Here is a 17,405-nt window from a genome sequence, read left to right on the forward strand (position 1 = left end):
TAAGGGAGCCCAGGGTGTCGGGAAATAAAGCAGACAACAGGATCCTTTCTAATGAAGTCTGAAATCCCATGCCTGCGCGGCTAGTCCCTAAATGGAATCTTAATTTCACCTTACGACCTAGGACAAATGGAATTTTCAGCAGCAGAATAAACAATTTTTAAAGTGGGACTGAGCCAAAAAGAAAGCCATTTACCAAACTCCTTCGGGAATGAAAACACCTTCTAAAACCGTGTCTGCGGGAAAGCTATCTTTCAGGAGGGCTGGCCTTTCTGCACTGCCCGGCGCTGAGTCGGGAGAGCCGCTGACGGGCTGCACCAGGGGACGCAGGGCCGCTGCCTCGTGGCCTCTCAGAAGGTGAGCTGCCAGCCATCCTGGGGAATCTGAGCTGGACTCCAGAGCCGTCCTCCTGTAAATTTGGTGCTTACCACTCAGAGGTGCTAATTAGCTCAGTAATTGGATTTCTGCCTTAGCTGTCCCGTCAAATGACAGCAAATCCATTGCTCACAGAGGAAATGGGGGCTTGGGCCTCAGCCCCTGGTCTCAGGGGGCACAGGACATCAGGTGTGCCCTCAGGTGTGATCTTAGCGTCTGCCTGACAAAGTCACTGTGTGTTGCTGGGCAAGGTTGTCCAGGGCTACAGGCCAGCCTCCCAGCAGGTCCCTCCAGAGAAGGCAGCGAGGTCCTCTCCCAGGTCCCCCTGAGCGCTGAGGGCAGAGCCGGCCTCCTCCCTTCACACTGGCCTTCCTGCCCTGGTGTCTCCCCAGGCCAGACAGCTGCCCTCTCATTCGGATTCCTAAGAGCGACTGGAATAGTCCAACGGCGACCCTCTTTAGTGACGCAGCGTCGAAGTCCCCCTTGTCAGCAAGTACCAGCCCTCGGTGGCAGAAGCGTTCCCGCCTGCTGACTGGGACACGGCTGCTGAGCCAGGGCTTTGCCGGGTGTTCCCCACGCGGCCGGCCAACCTGGGGTTAAGAACAGATGGTGGATCCAAGATGGGCAAGACAACCCTAGGGGGTCCGGAGGAGCGAAGGCGGCCCATGTCAGCGGAAGGCCCACTCCTCTACGCAGTACAGGGCACCAGGTGCACTGGCCGCTGTCCACCCTCATGCCTCCATGGGCAGCCACGTGGGTCCTCACAGCCAGGGATGCTGGTTGTCACTAGCGTGGAGCCACTGCTGCAGCCTGTGGAGACACGAACGATCGCGTCCCCGCGTCCCCAGCAGGTCCCAGGCTCCCCGGGTGGGGCTGAGCCTGCCGGCTGAGTGGAAACTGCCCCTGGGGCCATGCCACTCAGGCCTTCCGCATCCCTGCCTGACTCCTGGCCACGCGTCGGTCCTGGGCTAAGAAAAGCAAACCGCCTCTCTTTCTCGGTTGTGTTTCTCTTTTTGTCGAGTTTCTTTTCTTTTTCTCTTCACGGATTTTGCTATTTAATTTAATGCATTTATGCTTACAGGTTTTTTCTTCTTTGTGAGTTTTAGTCTTCAGCATTTCGAAGTGTTCTGGATCCTGACGGATCTGCCCAAGATCGTCTGTGACAGCGCTGAACCGCAGTCAGGGCTGGCTCCGCCCGCTCCGCCCAGCGCCGGCTCATCCTGCTGTTTTCCGCCTTTCAGGTACCGCGTGAAGGTGTCTTTCCGTTTGTGCCACACTGTCTTCATGGCTTATTTTGCTTTCTGATTTCATTGTTTCTTTGATTTTTAAACACATTACGGTCTGATTATAAAATAATCAAGACAAAACTCTAGGACCATAAGTCATAAGACAACACTGTGATTAATGCAATCCCAAATGATCCATGGGTCAAAGATAAAGTTCCAGTGGAAATGGAAATATGTTGAGCTGAAAGAAAATAAAAATAAACATATCCACAGAGGCTGGCTCCTGGGGAGGCAGCTCTTTCCACTTCAACACGGAGCACATGGGGCTGACAGGGAAATTCATGCCAATGAGGAGAGGAGAAGTCTCCAACCCCTAGTCTCTCCTGCCACCTCAAAAAGCTACAAAGAAGACAGTAAAATAAACCCCAGGAAGGATAAGGAAGGAAATAAAGGTGAAATGCAGACAAGTTGGAAACAATGAAAAATCAAAGAACAAGGAGCATGTTCTCCGAAAATATTAAAAAAATGACAAAAATGTAGTAAGATTGACAAAGAGCAAAAAAGAAGAAACAAAAATCATCAGCATCAGTAACACTGGCATTGTCGCAGACCCCCAGATATGGAAAGGCAGAAGGGAGTGGTACAATTATTTCATAAGCATAAATTTTAGCACTTAGATAAAATGGACCAATTCCTCAAAAAACGCTATTACCACAGTCACCCAGTGTGAAATGCAGTACTCAAACAGCCCTGTAACTTTTAAGATCATTTAAGTGATGATTTAAAAACTCCTCCCCAAAGTGAATCTCCAAGTCCTGACAGCCTCACTGGAGACGTTTATCACATTAAAAAAAAAAAAAAAGGAGCACCAACTATACACAGTATCTCCCACATGTTACTAGAGGGAGAGCTGCTTTCCGGCTCCTCTGAGGAGGCTGAGACTGCCCTGATACCAGACCTGATAAAAATAGGATGGAAACATAAAACCACAAATCAATATCTGGCGTGAATACAGATACAAAAGTTCTTAAAATGTATTGGCAAATGAAATTCAGCAATATATTCCTAAAAATCATATACCATGACCATGCAGAGTTTATTCCAGGGGTGCAGGGCTCATTCAAGTTACAGAAATCATTTTAATCTATCGTACTCCCAGGCCAAAGAAGAAAAATCATACAATCATGTCAACGAATACAAAAAGGAAGTGCTTAACAAAATCTATATCTATTCATTTCTAAAAATCCTTTCTGAAAAATAGTAGAGAAGAATTTCCTCACTTGATGAAGCCGTCTATTAAAAGCCTAGAGCTGACTCTGTGCTTAATTGTGAAAGATTAAATGTTTTCCCTGTAAAATAAGGGGAATTGCAAGGATGACTGCTTTAATTGCTCTCATTCACAGAGTGCTGGAAGTTCCAGAGAGTTCAACAAGGCAAGAAAGTGAATCAAAAGCACAGCGTTCAAAGGAAAGAAGCAGAACAGTATGTTTGCAATTCCTGTGGTTATCTACACAGAAAACCCCAAGGAATCCACAAACAAGCAAAAACAATCAAAGCCTAGAGTTCAGTTAGATTTCAGGAAACAAGACAAACATGCAAAAATGAAATGTATTTCTAGTTATTAATAATGAACGCAAGGACACAAAAATCAAAAATATAATACATTCGCAATTATTGAGGTTTAAAAAAGAAATAGTTGTGAATAAGCAAAAACATATAGAGGCTTTTATGCTAAAGATGGAATGGAATCAAAGAAGACAAGTAAATGGAGAGAAATCTCAAAGTTGCAGATTACAAGATTCAAGAGAGTAAACACGTTGACTCTCTCCAAATTGAGAGAAAGTTCTCCACGATTTCTTCCAGCAAGATTTTTACAGCTCCTTGAGGAAGAACATCAGTCATGCACTCCAGCAGACAGAAGAGGTGACTGCCCAGCTCATCTTATGAAGACAGTATGACCGATTCCACAACCAAAGACGGTACAAAAGGAAAAGAGAAAGGACGAAGAGAGAAAACTGCAGACCAGCCCTGTCCATGGCTATGCCTGTGTCACACAGGCTGATGCAGACTGGTCTGCGTTGTAAGGGAGGCGAAATGAAGCCCCATCAGGTAAAGTTCAAAAGGATGGCGTGGGAGTGTGCCCGATCCAGGGCCCGGGGCTGCAGAGACGGGGACCAAGGAATGGCAGCGGTCAAGGACAGAGCAGAGGAGGACCCACCAAGCACGCCCTCGTGACGCACCAGCAGGCCCCCGTCGCTGAGAAGTCGGGGGAGGTTCGGCCGGCCGGCGTGCGTGGAGTTCACTGTCTGACCTGTTTCCATGCACGGCTGAGGCTTCTGGGACTTGGGATGCTGTGTGGCCATCGCCACTGTTCTCTCTGGACCCATTTCAATGACCCCTAGAGAAAGTCTGCACCAGTGAGCAGCCGCTGCCCAGTCACCCGCCCCCCGAGCCTGCCTGTGCGCTCCGTCTGTTCTGGAAATCTCACAAGTAAGCGTCCAGCTTCTTCAAGCCCTCCGTGTCTCAGCATGTGCCGCCTCTCCTCTCCCTCTTGCGGCAGGATGGTCTTCCACTGCCTGGGTCTGGCACTGCCACCTGCCACTCTGTGTTCTTCGATGCTGTCGTAAACTGAACTGCTTTCTTTGTTGGATCTTCAGATCGCTTTTTACTGGGATATAGAAATACAACTGGTTTTCGTGTGTTCATCTTGTATCTTGCAGATGTCCTGACCTCGCTCCTTCCCTCTCATTGTTGCCTGTGGGTCTCTCAGGCCTCTACCATGACATGGTGTTGTCTGGCGAGTAGGGACAGTTCTGCTTCCTTTGCCACATGGGTGCCTTCCTGTCCTGCCTGACTGCCTGGCCAGGTAAGTGACTCAGTCCCTCCTGTTACCCAGAGAAATGTGAGTGACAACGTCTAGAATGTGGTCTTGATGTCACTGCACCAGCATGTCTGGGCACAGGTTTTTTTGATTTTTTTTTTTTTTTTTTTTTTTTTTTTTTTTGGTGGAAAAGAATTAACTTTTCAATTTGAGAACATTTGTTCTTTCAAATTTGATCTTTTCAAATACTAACGGCAAGTGGCGTCCTGGCTCCAGGAGCACGGGACGGAGGTCAAGAGGGCGCCTGTGTGTCTCCCCGGCATCATCGCCCACCCCTCTGGCTTCCCCCGCAAAGAGGTTCTTATCAACAGGGAGGGAAAAGTACTCAGGCGCCCAGCAGCTCTCATGTGTCCATGGAAACTGCAACTCAAAGCCAGCCCTCCATCAAGCCAAGGAGGCTTTTAAACATCTTCTTGTGTGACCCAGACAGTCTTAAGATAGACTAAGAAATTCCCTTCTTCTCCTGGAGACCTCAAGGCGTCCCTCAAAGTCTTCCTGCTGCAGTGAAGTGCGTTCCGGAGGTTCAAACCCTGGAACAAGTCACAGGACTCAGGAGCCTGCGGCGTGGCACGTCCCGCTCACCTGGTGGTCTGCCTCCCCGAGTCTCAGGGGTGCGGTATTCTCACACCACTGCCCATGTTTTCCACTTAAAAATCATGAAGGGAGCACCTGTTGCTTGGCAGAGTTCACAGAGAGAGTGGCCGCAGCGTCCCCGGGTGGGAGGGCGTCGCAAGCCCTGGGAGCAGGCTGCTGCAGAGCCGGGGCAGGACGGTGCTCCCACACAGCAGGGTGGAGCTTTGCCCCCTCTCACTCGGGGAGAATGAGACCACAGCACGTGTGGCTGGGAATGTCACCCGAGTACCCGCCTGTCCCATGGAAGACGTTTAAGGCACTGGGGGTGAGGCCTAGCATCCAGGGACCTTGAATCTGTCCATAAATCTCCCACGTCGCGTATATTTGAGCCCCACAATGAAAGGATTTGGGTCTAAAAGCTCTGCGTTTCTTGCCTTCCTTATTCAGAGTGAATCAGGCCCACTTCCAGCATGCTCCTGAAAGCTGGAGAGGCTGAGTACCCACTGCTGTCCCTGCCTGCTTCAGCCTGCAGCCGTCCATCAACTGGGTCAGGCCCAAGGCCTGGCTCCTGGCGACCTTGAAGTGTCCGCAGGTGAGGACAGCTGGGAAGCAGGTGGGACATCAGGCTGCAACTCACAGCCCACAGCCGCTTCCTGACTCTGCACTTCTCAGGTGGGTACTTTCTGTGCTCAGCAAAAAGGAACAGGACCCTTGGTAAAAGCATGCACTGCAGCGTGATGAACAAGGTCGAACCAGCGTGATCCAAGAAGTCCAACACGCTGGGGTCCTCAAAGTGTCCTCCTTCTGGAATAAACCTGTACAACAGATCAGCACATGCTTCCAGCATCAACACCCCACCTGGGGACGCATGAGAGCTTTCTCATTCCTCGCAGGACGCTGAAGGGCCAGGCAGAGAAGGGAGGAGGCAGGGCTGGCCTGGGTGACAGGCGTGTCGGGATAGATGGAGCGGGGAGGCTTCACCCCCAGCTGCCCCTGGGCCCTGGGCAAATACTTTGCCCCTGCCCTGTCCCCTTCCCTGAAACTCACCCTGGGACCCACAGAGTTGGGATGACAAAGGTTGTCGTCACATGGAGCAGAAGTGTGGGGGTGGGTCCCTTTTGTAAGAGAGGTCTTCTGCTTACAGTTCAAGTGACAGAAGACTCAGCTCAAAATGGCAAACCCAAGATGACTTCTCTGGCTCCACCACTGAAAGGTCTGGTGGGCTGGCTGGTCACACACCGGTGGGGTCAGGAATCGGCCTGTGTCCCAGGCCCACCTGCCTGTGTTTGTTGGGTCCCCATGCCAGTTCTCGCCTCGTGGTAACGCAGGGCCGCCAGCATTAGGCTCATGTCCCACGCGGCTTGCCCCGTGGGATGGAGGGACAGGCCTCCTCTCACGCCCCAGGCTCCAGAGCCCGGCCGGGCAGGAGCGAGATGTCTGGGACACCGAGTTCCCCGCTTCCCTTTCTGTTGCTGTGGCTGGGGCTGCGGTCTCGTGCTTGCTGTGGCCCGAGGAGGTCTCCCAGTGTGACGTGTATAAGGTCACCTTTCTTACTTTTCCCAACACGGTGCTGGTCAGCCTTCGCTTCCGGATCCTACCGCCCATCGCTGTTCCCGCGGGGCCAGGCCACACCCAATCAGCACTCAACACCTCCACCTGAGCCCACGGCTCGGGACTCGTCCTGTCAACTCTCCCCGTTTCATGCCCCCACCAATCAGCCCACACCCGGCTCTACATAAACACACTCCTTTCTGGAACTACTCGGGCGCTTAGCTTGGCCCGTGTCTCCGTGTGAAATTCTTTCAGCATGGACTGAGGGGCATCCTCCGCAGCAGGCTCCGCGTGGCTGAGGGCACACCTGCCCCTCACCTGGCCCGACCTCCCGCTCCCCGACCTTGGCTGTCTGTACGCCTCACGTACTGGTCTCTCTCTGGCTAATTTCTCCTCACTGCTCACTTCTGCTTCTCTGGGAAAGTTCAAGACTCGGTGCCTCCATCGGCCCAGGCCGTACCTGCCTATCAGTCCAGGCACTGATAGGCACCCACTGTCTCCCTAATGTGGTCCTGGGGTGGCCCCGCCATGTGACCCCCTAAGCGTGTCTCTTCACACACACACACAGCTGCAGCCTTGTCTCAGGCTGCTACAACAAAGCACTGCAGCTCAGAGGCTTGTAAACAAGAGGATTTCCCTCCACACAGCTCTGGAGGCTGGACGTCTGAGGCCTGGGTGCCAGCATGGTCATGTTTCTGGGGAGGACCCTGTGGTCACAGATGGCCGACTTCTCCCGATGTGCTACCTGGTAGAGGGTGTTCTCTGGGGTCCCTTTCGACAACCTTCATTCGCAAGGCCCCACCCGCATGACATCACCAACCAAGACCTTCTCCCAGCATCACTTGGGGGCTGAACTTTGAACACGTGAATCCCGTGAGGACACACAGTCCTCAGCAATCCTCCCAGTGGCTCATGTGCATTTTTTATTGCCCCAAACTCACATTTCTAACCACATTTGATGATCCTGAGTCCCTTCTGCGAAGGAAGATTCCCAAAGGACCGTCATTAACTCCCAGGTAAGATGAGGACCTTTTGCAATCCCCTTCAGAGATGCGTGGTGCTATTTAACGCTCTGGAATATTAAGGGCAAGCTGTGGCCTGGATGGCCTCCATTTGAGAAGATAAGCCCCTTGCATGAACTGGTAAGACTGACCCCTTTCGAGGACTCAGAAGGTAGTGCATAATTCATGAGGGCCAGGAGCTTCCTTTGCTTCTCCTGCTCCCTGCTCAGGATCTGGAGCTACTGAGAACTTCTCAGGGACACAGGGAAGACCAAGAACCCCCCAGGAACAGAGAGCCTTGAATGTGTGAGTTGACATGTGGCTGGGCTGTGGGGGAGGACACAAGGACGGGCTCCTGGCCACCTTCTGGCTGTGGACCGATGTTACGCGCTGCATGCTGGGGCCGTTCCCCTAGCTGGGTGACGGCGATCCGCCCTGTCAGACAGGACCGCTGGGGTTGTCAGGACGCAGGGCACGCCAGACTCGGCCACGTCGGAAGTCGAGGGAAAGGAGACAGATGCAGGGGAAGGAGGGCCACCCGGGGCCAGGACCAAGGGCAGGAGAGTTGTGGAGGGAAGCGCCTGCACAGGCAACCGTGCCTCCTGCGGGTCTGCGACCTCAGAGGCGCACAGAGATGGTCGTCCATTGGACAGAATGCTAAACGGGGCTGCCATGGCTCAAAGGCCCAACCAAACCCCACGGGAACTAGTCCCTGTGGAGTGGTGTGAGATGGAAGCCAGACATCCATCTGGTGGGACAGGTGGTGCGTGCAGGTGTGTGCAGGTGGGACTCCGGGAGGTGACCAAGGCTGAATGAGGTGGAAGAGTATCCTGGTCCCATGGGCTGTGACTTCATAAGGAGAGGAGAGATCGAGGCTAGGTCATCTTGCCACATAGTGCCCTGCATGCCCTGGGATTCTGCAGAGTCCCCATCAGCAAGAACGACCTCGTCCCTGTGGCCCCTGACCGTGGAGCTCCTAGGAGCTCCTAAGCTGAGCACACCTTCATTCTTTATAAATGGCCCAGCCTGTGGCCTGCAGTTACAGCAACAGGGAACAGACGGACAGAGGCTTACAGACTGAATAACTTCCCAAGCACCTACTCAGGGTGATGGGCTGGCTTTTAATGGAGGTCTGACTGACTGTGAAGCTCAAGCCTGTGACGTGGAGAGCTGAGGACTAAGTAGAGCTGAGCACCAGCTCCCGGAGCAGGGCGGGTCCCAGGACACAGCCTGAGAGCTGGCCCTTCCACAGGCCAGTCCCGTAGAGCACTGCCTCTGGGTGAAGGCCCAGGACGAGACAGTCACACAGGCGCCTAGCACAACACAGAACGCTGGGCCACTTGAGACAGTCTGGAGCACGTTCTGGAAATGCCGCGACCACAGGAGCTGAGTCCCTCTGCGCCAGCGGCTGTGTCTGTCTGCATTTCACGTTTTACAGAAGCTTTCTGACATAGCGGGGGAAGCCTCCATCAGTGGGCATCTCCACTCCTCGAGAGGGCTGAACATCCCGCCCTCCAGGACAGAGGGGTTTGCTGTGCTAACTGGGCACGTGGGTCGCATCTGTGGCCTGAATGTCAGTCTCACGTTAATGACAGCTTGGTTGGTTAGTGAATGTTCACATACCAAGGGAGGGGTGGTGGGTCACAGCCTCGGAGTGTGCTTCTGCTGCTTCTCAGATGCAGACGGGGATGGGACGGGGGTGCACGAACACGGCACGCCCGCTGCAGTGCACTTGCTGTTCTGCCTGGGAGCAAGGTGGAGGCGCCTGGCAGAGCTGGGCAGTGCAGGTGTGCACCACGGCAGTTGAGGCTCATGGGTCTGGCAGGGAACTTCCTAGCTCTGGCAGAGCACACCCAGACTGTGTTTTCTTCCCCTCTGACACAATATTATTGAATTTAATTCATTTAAGAAGTCTTTACAGAATACCTACTGTGTGCAGGGCCCCCCAGAGACACAGAGATAAACAAATGGACCAGCCCAGAATGGAAGGTACATACGGTCCACGCCAGTTCTGGATAGAATTCACTGAAGGCCATGACAGCAAATTTATTTTCCAAAGAGGACAGCCACAGTGCCTCATCCGACAAGTCCTTCTTGGACCTGGTTACTTGTCTGTCAACAGATGGCAGAGTTCCCTCCCTGGGAACCTGGTGGGTCTGTGACGTGCTTCGGACAACAGAATGCACTTCTGCGGGAGAGGGAGAAAGCATGGCCTCTCACCTCGCTCCGGGGGACACCTGAGCTGGGCCCTGAGGCCCATGCTGAGGCCCATGCTGAAGCCCAGACGTCACCACACCTGGAAATCACCTGGAGAGATGGCCTCTGCTCTTCTGGCCCCACCCGTCTCCTCGCATGGTGACTGCCACTGCAGGAGGGACCCCATGTCACCCCCAGGCAGCCGAGTCCTTCCCAAGTCCTGCCCTGCAGAAGCCAGGAGGGTCAGAGGTTGTTCGGTGTTTTAGACACTGAAGTTTGTGGTTATTTGCTAGTCAGTAAGAGATGGATGTTTTCCAGGGTGTCTGCAAGGACCCAGATTCCCTGCGGTCCTGTCCTGGCACCCACGGCTCCGCTGTCCCGATTCCATCTGCCGAGTGTCCAGGCAGATGGGCCCCAGGAGTCAGCACATGGTCCCTCCCTTCACCAAGAGCTCTTTCCCAAGTGGATTTGAGAAATGTCCCACATGCGCCCCACAGAGAGACCGGCAAGAGGGGAGCATTTGCATCTGAGCCCACAGACCTGCCCACCTGAGGTCCACACCTCACAGGTAACAGTGCTAAACTGTTACGTGCTGGCAGAACCAGTCCCTTGTGCCACCAAGTGGAGGAACACGAACGCTGTGCAGAAACCCCCATGCTCTGAACTGGAATGCCAACTGGCCCTGCGGTGCCCAGCCCATCGCCCTGCAGCAGGACTGAGGTTCGGAAGCGAGGAGGCGAAACAACCAAGCAGAAATGGGCACCATCCCGAGGCCTCCCTCCGCCCACCTGAGCACAGACTGCCCCCGTGGTCATGGGAGACACCTGTTCTTGCAGCTCACCTGGGGATGGGGCTCCTCTGCAGAGCGTCACTCTGGCGCAGGTATATGAGGCGCCTACTGTGTGCAGGCTTGTCTTAGGTGTATTTCCCTTATAAGTGGATCCTCTTATTTCACCCCCATTTTACTGATGAGGGAGGAGAAGCCCGAGTCTCCAGTGGTGAGAGGTGGCGGGACATGTGAACCCAGCAAGTGTGGAGCTCGGGCTTTGTGGCCCCCACACCACCCTGCTTGCACCAGGAGGGCGCACTTTTACCTTTGGGCAAACCGTCTCCACCACAAACGGGAGCCATGCGTCTGCCACCTTCTCTTGGCCCCTGAACCACACTGTCCAGTGCCAGAGATGCGCCTAGTGTAAGCACACCACAGAGAGGGGCGGGGCCCAGACGCAGCGCACAGGCGAGAAGGTCCCAGGCAGAGCTCTGCCCCGCACGCGGGGCCTCTGCCCTCAGAGCAGGCCTGGCCCGTGGCTCTCCCCCTGCGCTGACCCCAGGTCCTCCCTGGCACGGCTCCTGCAGTCGCTCAGCGGGTCACCACTCCTGGCTTCCCACCGTCCCCTGGGGAGGGTGGCTCAGAGGCAGAACACCTTCCCTTCCTTACAATAGCAGCACCCAGAGCAAACGCAGCCACAAGCACGCCCGCCGTCAGCAGGGCTGGAGGGAGCGCGACTGTCCACCAGCAAAGGTGCACGTGGCGCTCCACAGCTCTGGGAGCTGCGCCTCACGGGGCATGGTTGACGCCTAGGTGGCTGGACGCTGTGCCAGTTGCCCAGAAAGGGACACCACAGAAGGGAAGCATCGTGCCCTAGGGCACCTAGGGCAGCACCTCATGACAAGGACCTGTCCCCTGCTCCCTAGGTCACCTGCTAAGACTTGGCAGCAGCCACTCACCCTTCTCCACAGCTGCAGAAGCCTGGCCTGGACCTTACTGCTGATTCCCAATCAGTCATGCTCCTTCCAGGGCCCCAGAGCTGAGCCACAGCATGGGGAGTCGCCAGGGAGCCAGGCTCGGCCCTGCCCACCCCACAGAGAACGGAGCCTGAGGCCGCAGCTGCTGCAGGGAAGGGACGGGGCCTCTGGGTGTCCCGGGGCACAGCGCTCAGCCTGGATTTTAGGCTCTTACTTGTAGTTTTTCTCCCAGAACTTCACCGGCCTGACATACGATGTAATGAAAATGACGCTCCCGAGGAACGGGCTCAGGGGCGTGGAGAAGACAGAGGTGGCCATCGTCTGGAAGAGCAGCATGGCGGAATCTGAGATGGCAGTCAAGGCAAATGCTTCCACGACTAGGTTTGTACATATCTTTTCAGGTTTTGACTGGTTTTCATTAATGCCATTTTCTTACCAAAGACAGACACTTAATCTCTCCAGGCACAGGTTTAGAAATAGAAAGCTTTCAGGACATCCTATAGACCAGACGATCCTAGGCTGAGGTGTGCGTTGTCAACATCTAAGGACTGAAAAGAACAGTCTCCTCTCACTAGGTGTGAGGAGCGGATCGAAAGCCACGGTGGCACATTCACTACAGCACTAAGTGGCTTTATAAATACGTAAAATTAAATGGCACTTCAAAAAAATAAGCAGATGGCGTTGTTCTGGGAGGCAGTCTGTTTCTCAGTCTGTTCCCACTGTTAGGAAAGCACTCACACACGAGCGTGCCCCACCCTGAACACAGATGGCTCAGTGCAGGTCTGCTCCCCAGGTAAGCACAGGTGCAGTGGAGGCCCAGCCTCGCGGGCCCTTGCCTCCCAGCCCTCCTGCACGGCACTCCCTCTCACTGGCACGCGCTGGCTCCACACGCCGACGGCGATCAGAAGCACCTGGAACTGCTCGGACTAAACATGGTGAGGCTGCAGTCTTCAGCTCAAGCCCTGTGGGTCTGGAAGTGGGGCTGCAGGACGGGACCCACGGTGGGGTCATGGTCAGCCTGGGCGCAAGAGCAAGGCTCTGTGAGCTGGAGACGGAGGGCTAGACTTCCGGATCTCATGGTACATGTCCCTGCCTGGCCTGTGGCGAGGGCCGTGCGGTCCACCGCAGACCTGCTCTGCCTGCTGCAGGCTGCCCTCCCTCGTGGAATGCTGTCACTGTGGCTTCTCCCTCACCCCTGCACACACAGCCATCTCGGTTCTTCAGCCAGGTTCAGAAAGTTCTAGCAGAGAGTAGGAAGGAATGCCTGGCACAGATAGGAAGGCTCATGATCAAGATTTCCTGGCCTGGCCCCGAGGGAGTGATCGGGAGGTGAGGCAGGAGCTCCTGAACATGAGTGGAGGCAGGCCTGGGGCTGGGCACAGACCCCCCTCCCCAGACAGCTTCGTAGAGCTAAGGTCAGACTTTGGGCTTCAAAAGTGACTTTCTTTTTTCCTTTTTCAAGGCTCCCTGTTCTCTCCTGAACACCTTCCGGAGTGGGATGAAGCATATCCTGCATGAAGACCCAGGCTGAGCTGTGAGGCATCCACCAGCCCCGTGGCCTGCAGTGCTGGACCTGGTTCAAATGAGCAACGTGCTACCAACGGCCAGAACTGCCTGTGTCTTGGGACAGAAGTGGGCATTTTTAGCCTTTAGCCAAAAAGGAAAGTGATGGGTGACAAGAGGTACCCCATCTGGTGTCCCCTGTCACCAAGGAAAAGGGAATGGCATGGAGATGTCCAAGACTAGGTGCTGAAGGGACATCAGAAGCCAGGTGTGTGGTGGGGTCCCCGGAGAACCGAGATGGGAAGGGAAGGAAGCCACCGCGGGCCTCGCATCGCCAGGGCTCACGGGGGACCCGCGAAGGCCAAGTGTCGAAGGGGCAGGCACTGCCCTTCTCTTTGATTCTAAAATTTCCCCAACGATTATATTGCACAGTTATCCAGAAGTGAAGTGAGAAACTACTAGTAGCCAACAGAGAGCCAAGTACATGGGGAGGACATGGACAGTGACCACACGGCCGCCAGGGATGCTTCCCTGGGGGGCGGGGGGGACCCACGGGAACATACAGCTCACTCGGAGCGAACAGAAGACTGTGCCGGCACTGGCGGGGGATGCTGAGAGGGGCCCCTAGGAGCAGGGCCACCAAAGCCCTCTTCCGTTCTTCCCAAAGCGGGTGCCAGGGGCTGCCCTCGAGCAGCAAGGGGCCTTCTTCAAAAGCACCTTTAAAGTAAAAACACCAACACCGGCAGTTAAAAGGCAGAGTCACCAGAAGGCAGCCTTCCAGCACTGCAGGTTGAGGGGATGTGGGGGAGCTGTCCGGTCACCAGAAGCCAGCGCCCTTGCAAGCTTGCGCGGGTGTTGAAGGGTAAGCGTTCTCATCTTTCCCTGGAGGCCTGAGCTCAGAGGCCGGCAGAGGCACCAAGGGAGAAGACATGCTGGTCTGGAGAAAGCAATTTCCCCACCAGAGCCCCGCTGGCCCGAAGGCTGATTCAATTCCAAACAGAGTAAATCATTCCCTTCTCGACGCCAGGGTGGAGACCACAGTTCCCTAATAGAGTGATAAAATAATTAGCATTTCAAAATCAGTCAGCATTCAGGGCCGACATTGGGAGCCTGACAGCTGCTTCTGGACGGGTGTATACGCGGTTTCTCTCACACGTTCTGAGCAAACTGCTGTGGACTCCGGGTGGCAGATACCTGCCTGTGACTGCGCAAAGGGGGAGGTGTCTGTGGACAGGGCAGGGAGCGGCCCAGACGCCACAGCACAGGGCAGAGGCCTCTGCGGAGGCTCCTGTCATGGCCAAAGAGAGGAAACAAGGCTCCGGAAGGAGGCGTGGGGCTGGATGCGAAGGCGATGCCACCATTACCCACATTTCAGGGGTGGGTTCCTTAAGAGAATGCACACCGGGGAAGCACTGGCCTGGGCTCGCTGTGCGCGGGTCGCTAACGCGGCTTCCGTCCCCCCAGGTGCTCTCAAGGGCCAGGACACAGGCTTGTGTGTGACCTCACGTGTCCAGGGCACGCTGGCAGCCTCCGCTTGGCTCGGGACCACGGCACTCACCCAACAAGGCACCATCCGCCAGGCAGCACACGCAGCCCTGCACACGCTGGTCAGAACGCCAAGCTTCCAATTCCTATGGCAGCTCCCCCGCAGGGCTGCGTGACGGTGATGATTCCCATCAGCTAATCGTGCTGGAAATCCCAGATATGAGACCCCAGACACACAGCAAAAACCCACTCAAGCTGTCCCCTCCCTGTCTGTTTAGAAGGGTCCTGCTGAGAGAACTGAGCCCCTGCCCCTAGGAAATGCCTGTGGTCCAGGGGCAGCAGGGTGAGCTCAGGCTTCTCCTGGAACACTTCAGCAATGGCAACGCAGGTCTAAGAACAGAAATGCAGAACAGCGTGCCCTGTGAGACCAGCCTTGATCTGCTTAACTCTTTTTTTTTTTTTTTTAAACAAATAATCTCGGAGGAGAACGTTTATAAAACCCAGGCTGTTACGCTGGATGATTATGCCAAGCGTGTTTCTAGCCCTGAATAACCAGTTCCCAGAGATTCCTCATGAGTGGTCCTAATGAGCCTTCTGCAAATGGCAGGAGGAAGGAGCTGCAGGCAGGCGCTAGGGCCTGCCAGCAGCATGGGGGTGGGCTGCAGAGTGAGAACCGAGGTGCTGGCTCACCTCTGGGTGTAGGAACACCCTCAGCCTGTCATCCAATTCAAACAGTGTAATGTGATGTAGTGAGCTCCTCCAGGATTCGGATGCAAGTGGGCCCTGGCCCACGTCTTGGAAACGGGCTTACAGAGTATGAATCAGTGGGCTGACACCTCTCGGGGACAATTTCAGGCCTGAATCAACAATTTTTCAATTAGTCTCTGTCTTCAAGAGTACTTTTTATCAATTTCTTCCTCTCTGTCTCTCCACACAAGCACACACAGGAGCATGAAATTTAACTATGTGGAAGGGACTTTAGAAGGGGCATCTCAAGTTTGTTTTTAAGTGAATTAAAACAAATTATCATTGTAGAAAGATGAAAATACACAAAGACACCGAGCCTTCTTGGCCACTAGCACTACCAACAAAACCATAATTTTTCAGGACTTAAAATACTTGTTCAGTACACAAATACTTTTTCAGTATTCAAAAACATTTGGTTGATTCTGTTTGCAGCTCATGTGGGGTTTTTGAATGTTGATGAGGTATATATAAGATAATGGTATTATATCATAATATAATATGCAACAGCATGATGCATGCATCAACCATGTCCCCAGTGTCCAATGACTGTGAATCTATTTGCACTATTTTGCACAGGTCAAACCAATAATTTAAGCAGTTGATTTCCATTTAAAAGACAGGAAGGATCTCTAAATGCAGAGCTGGGCATGGCAAACGGGAGGATCAGAAAAAATAAAAGCAACTTCTGAATACGCACAGAGAAGCAGTGAGAGTTCAGACTCACAAGACACCTTTGAAAGCTAAGTGGCCTGAGGGGATCCAAAGGGCCTCCTCCTGTCCCATCAGGATGATGTCGCAGGGACTTGGATGTGTTTCTTGCCAGGGTTCAATGCGGAGCTCAGCCTGCACAATGTGGGCCTCGGCTTGGGGGTGAGAACAGAAGCAGAAAGGATACGAGGGATGGCGAATAGCTGAGCGAACACGTGGAAGGAGGAGCCCCACGCCATCTGCCAGGGTGCCACATAGGTCAGGACGAACTGGATCTTGTGCAGCAGGTCCTCGAGCTGAAAGCAGAAGGGAGCATTCATCAGAGGGGGCCATGTCCCTGTAACTGTGTCAAGGTCATTTAGAGGACAGGGGCAGCCAAACTGTTGCTTGTCTTCGTACCTCATCTTCCTTTGTCCTGTAGGCAACACAGCTACTTAAAGACGTTTGAAAGAAGCAACAGGGACCAGAAGAAAGCCTACCGGTTCATCTCAGCAGTCGCTCCTTCAAGCTGGGGCTGGGGAGTGTTTTTCTGCCAATCACAGCTTGAATGCCCCCCTTCATATGAGATCTTTTCAACTAGTCTCTGTCTTCAAGAGTTACAGGGAGGTTCATGCAATACCTAGTGTCCCAACAGTGTCGAGGTTTTTTAAAAATATTAATTTCATTTCATCTGTTCAGCTGCTTTTGCTGAAGAAAATAGCTCCATGTCATTGAAGTGCAATTACAAAACACTTTGGAAGCCGAGACTGGGTGCGGAAGCTGCTTGTCTATGGGGCGAGAAGCACAGGGGAGCGTGGGCTCTGGGACAGCAGAGTGGCGAGGAGACCCATGGGCTCAGGGTGAACAGGAAGGGCCAACATGCTCTGTAGCTTTGGCTGCAGACACAGACCTGAACGTCCGTGGGAGGACGGATGCAGGGGTCACCTGCCTGGCTGTGGACGCCAGCTTTGTGGCAAGTGACTAAGGAACCACCCACATCCAGCTCTGCTGCTGGCACTTTAGGTGCAGTGAGTCTGTGCTGCAGGATGCTGCAGACATACAGAGAGGATGCACCCACGATGGGAGCCGCGGGTGACGGGAGGGCTGTCCCCAGACTGGCTGGCTTTCAAGACAATGAGACACATTCTCCAGCAAGGCCATCAAGTGAAGGGAAGGAAAAAAATTAAATTTGACTCAAGAGGCATTATACAGCACACCGGGAAGCCACGTGAAAGCAGGACTCGGGCTGGGAAACAGAGCCACCAAGGAGCAGTTGGAAAGCCAGGAGGACTCAGCCCTTCGGCCCTGAGCCAGCACTGATTCTAGGACCACCGATGAGATGGCTCGGGCTTGTTGCATGAAGACGCAAAGGAGGCCAGAGAGGTTCCGGAATCCTCTCCAGTCCTCCCTGGCTCGTCTCATCTCACATTTCCTGTG

General features: G+C 54.1%; 1 protein-coding gene across 5 annotated transcripts in view; it reads right to left on the reverse strand.

The window, feature by feature from the left end:
* The window catches only part of PCNX2 (pecanex 2), a 193,919-nt gene that overhangs the window by 46,707 nt on the left and 129,807 nt on the right, over positions 1-17,405 (reverse strand). For all 5 annotated transcript variants that reach the window (XM_079107189.1, XM_079107187.1, XM_079107188.1 and 2 more), the window contains 2 exons: positions 16,177-16,285; positions 11,761-11,890 (listed from right to left, as the gene is read on the reverse strand). In XM_079107189.1, the coding sequence (XP_078963315.1) occupies positions 11,761-11,890; positions 16,177-16,285 (239 nt within the window). The remainder of the gene's footprint in view (positions 1-11,760; positions 11,891-16,176; positions 16,286-17,405) is intronic.

This window comes from Sciurus vulgaris (assembly GCF_902686455.1).
Source record: "Sciurus vulgaris genome assembly, chromosome: 12".
Classification (NCBI taxonomy): Eukaryota; Metazoa; Chordata; class Mammalia; order Rodentia; family Sciuridae; genus Sciurus; species Sciurus vulgaris.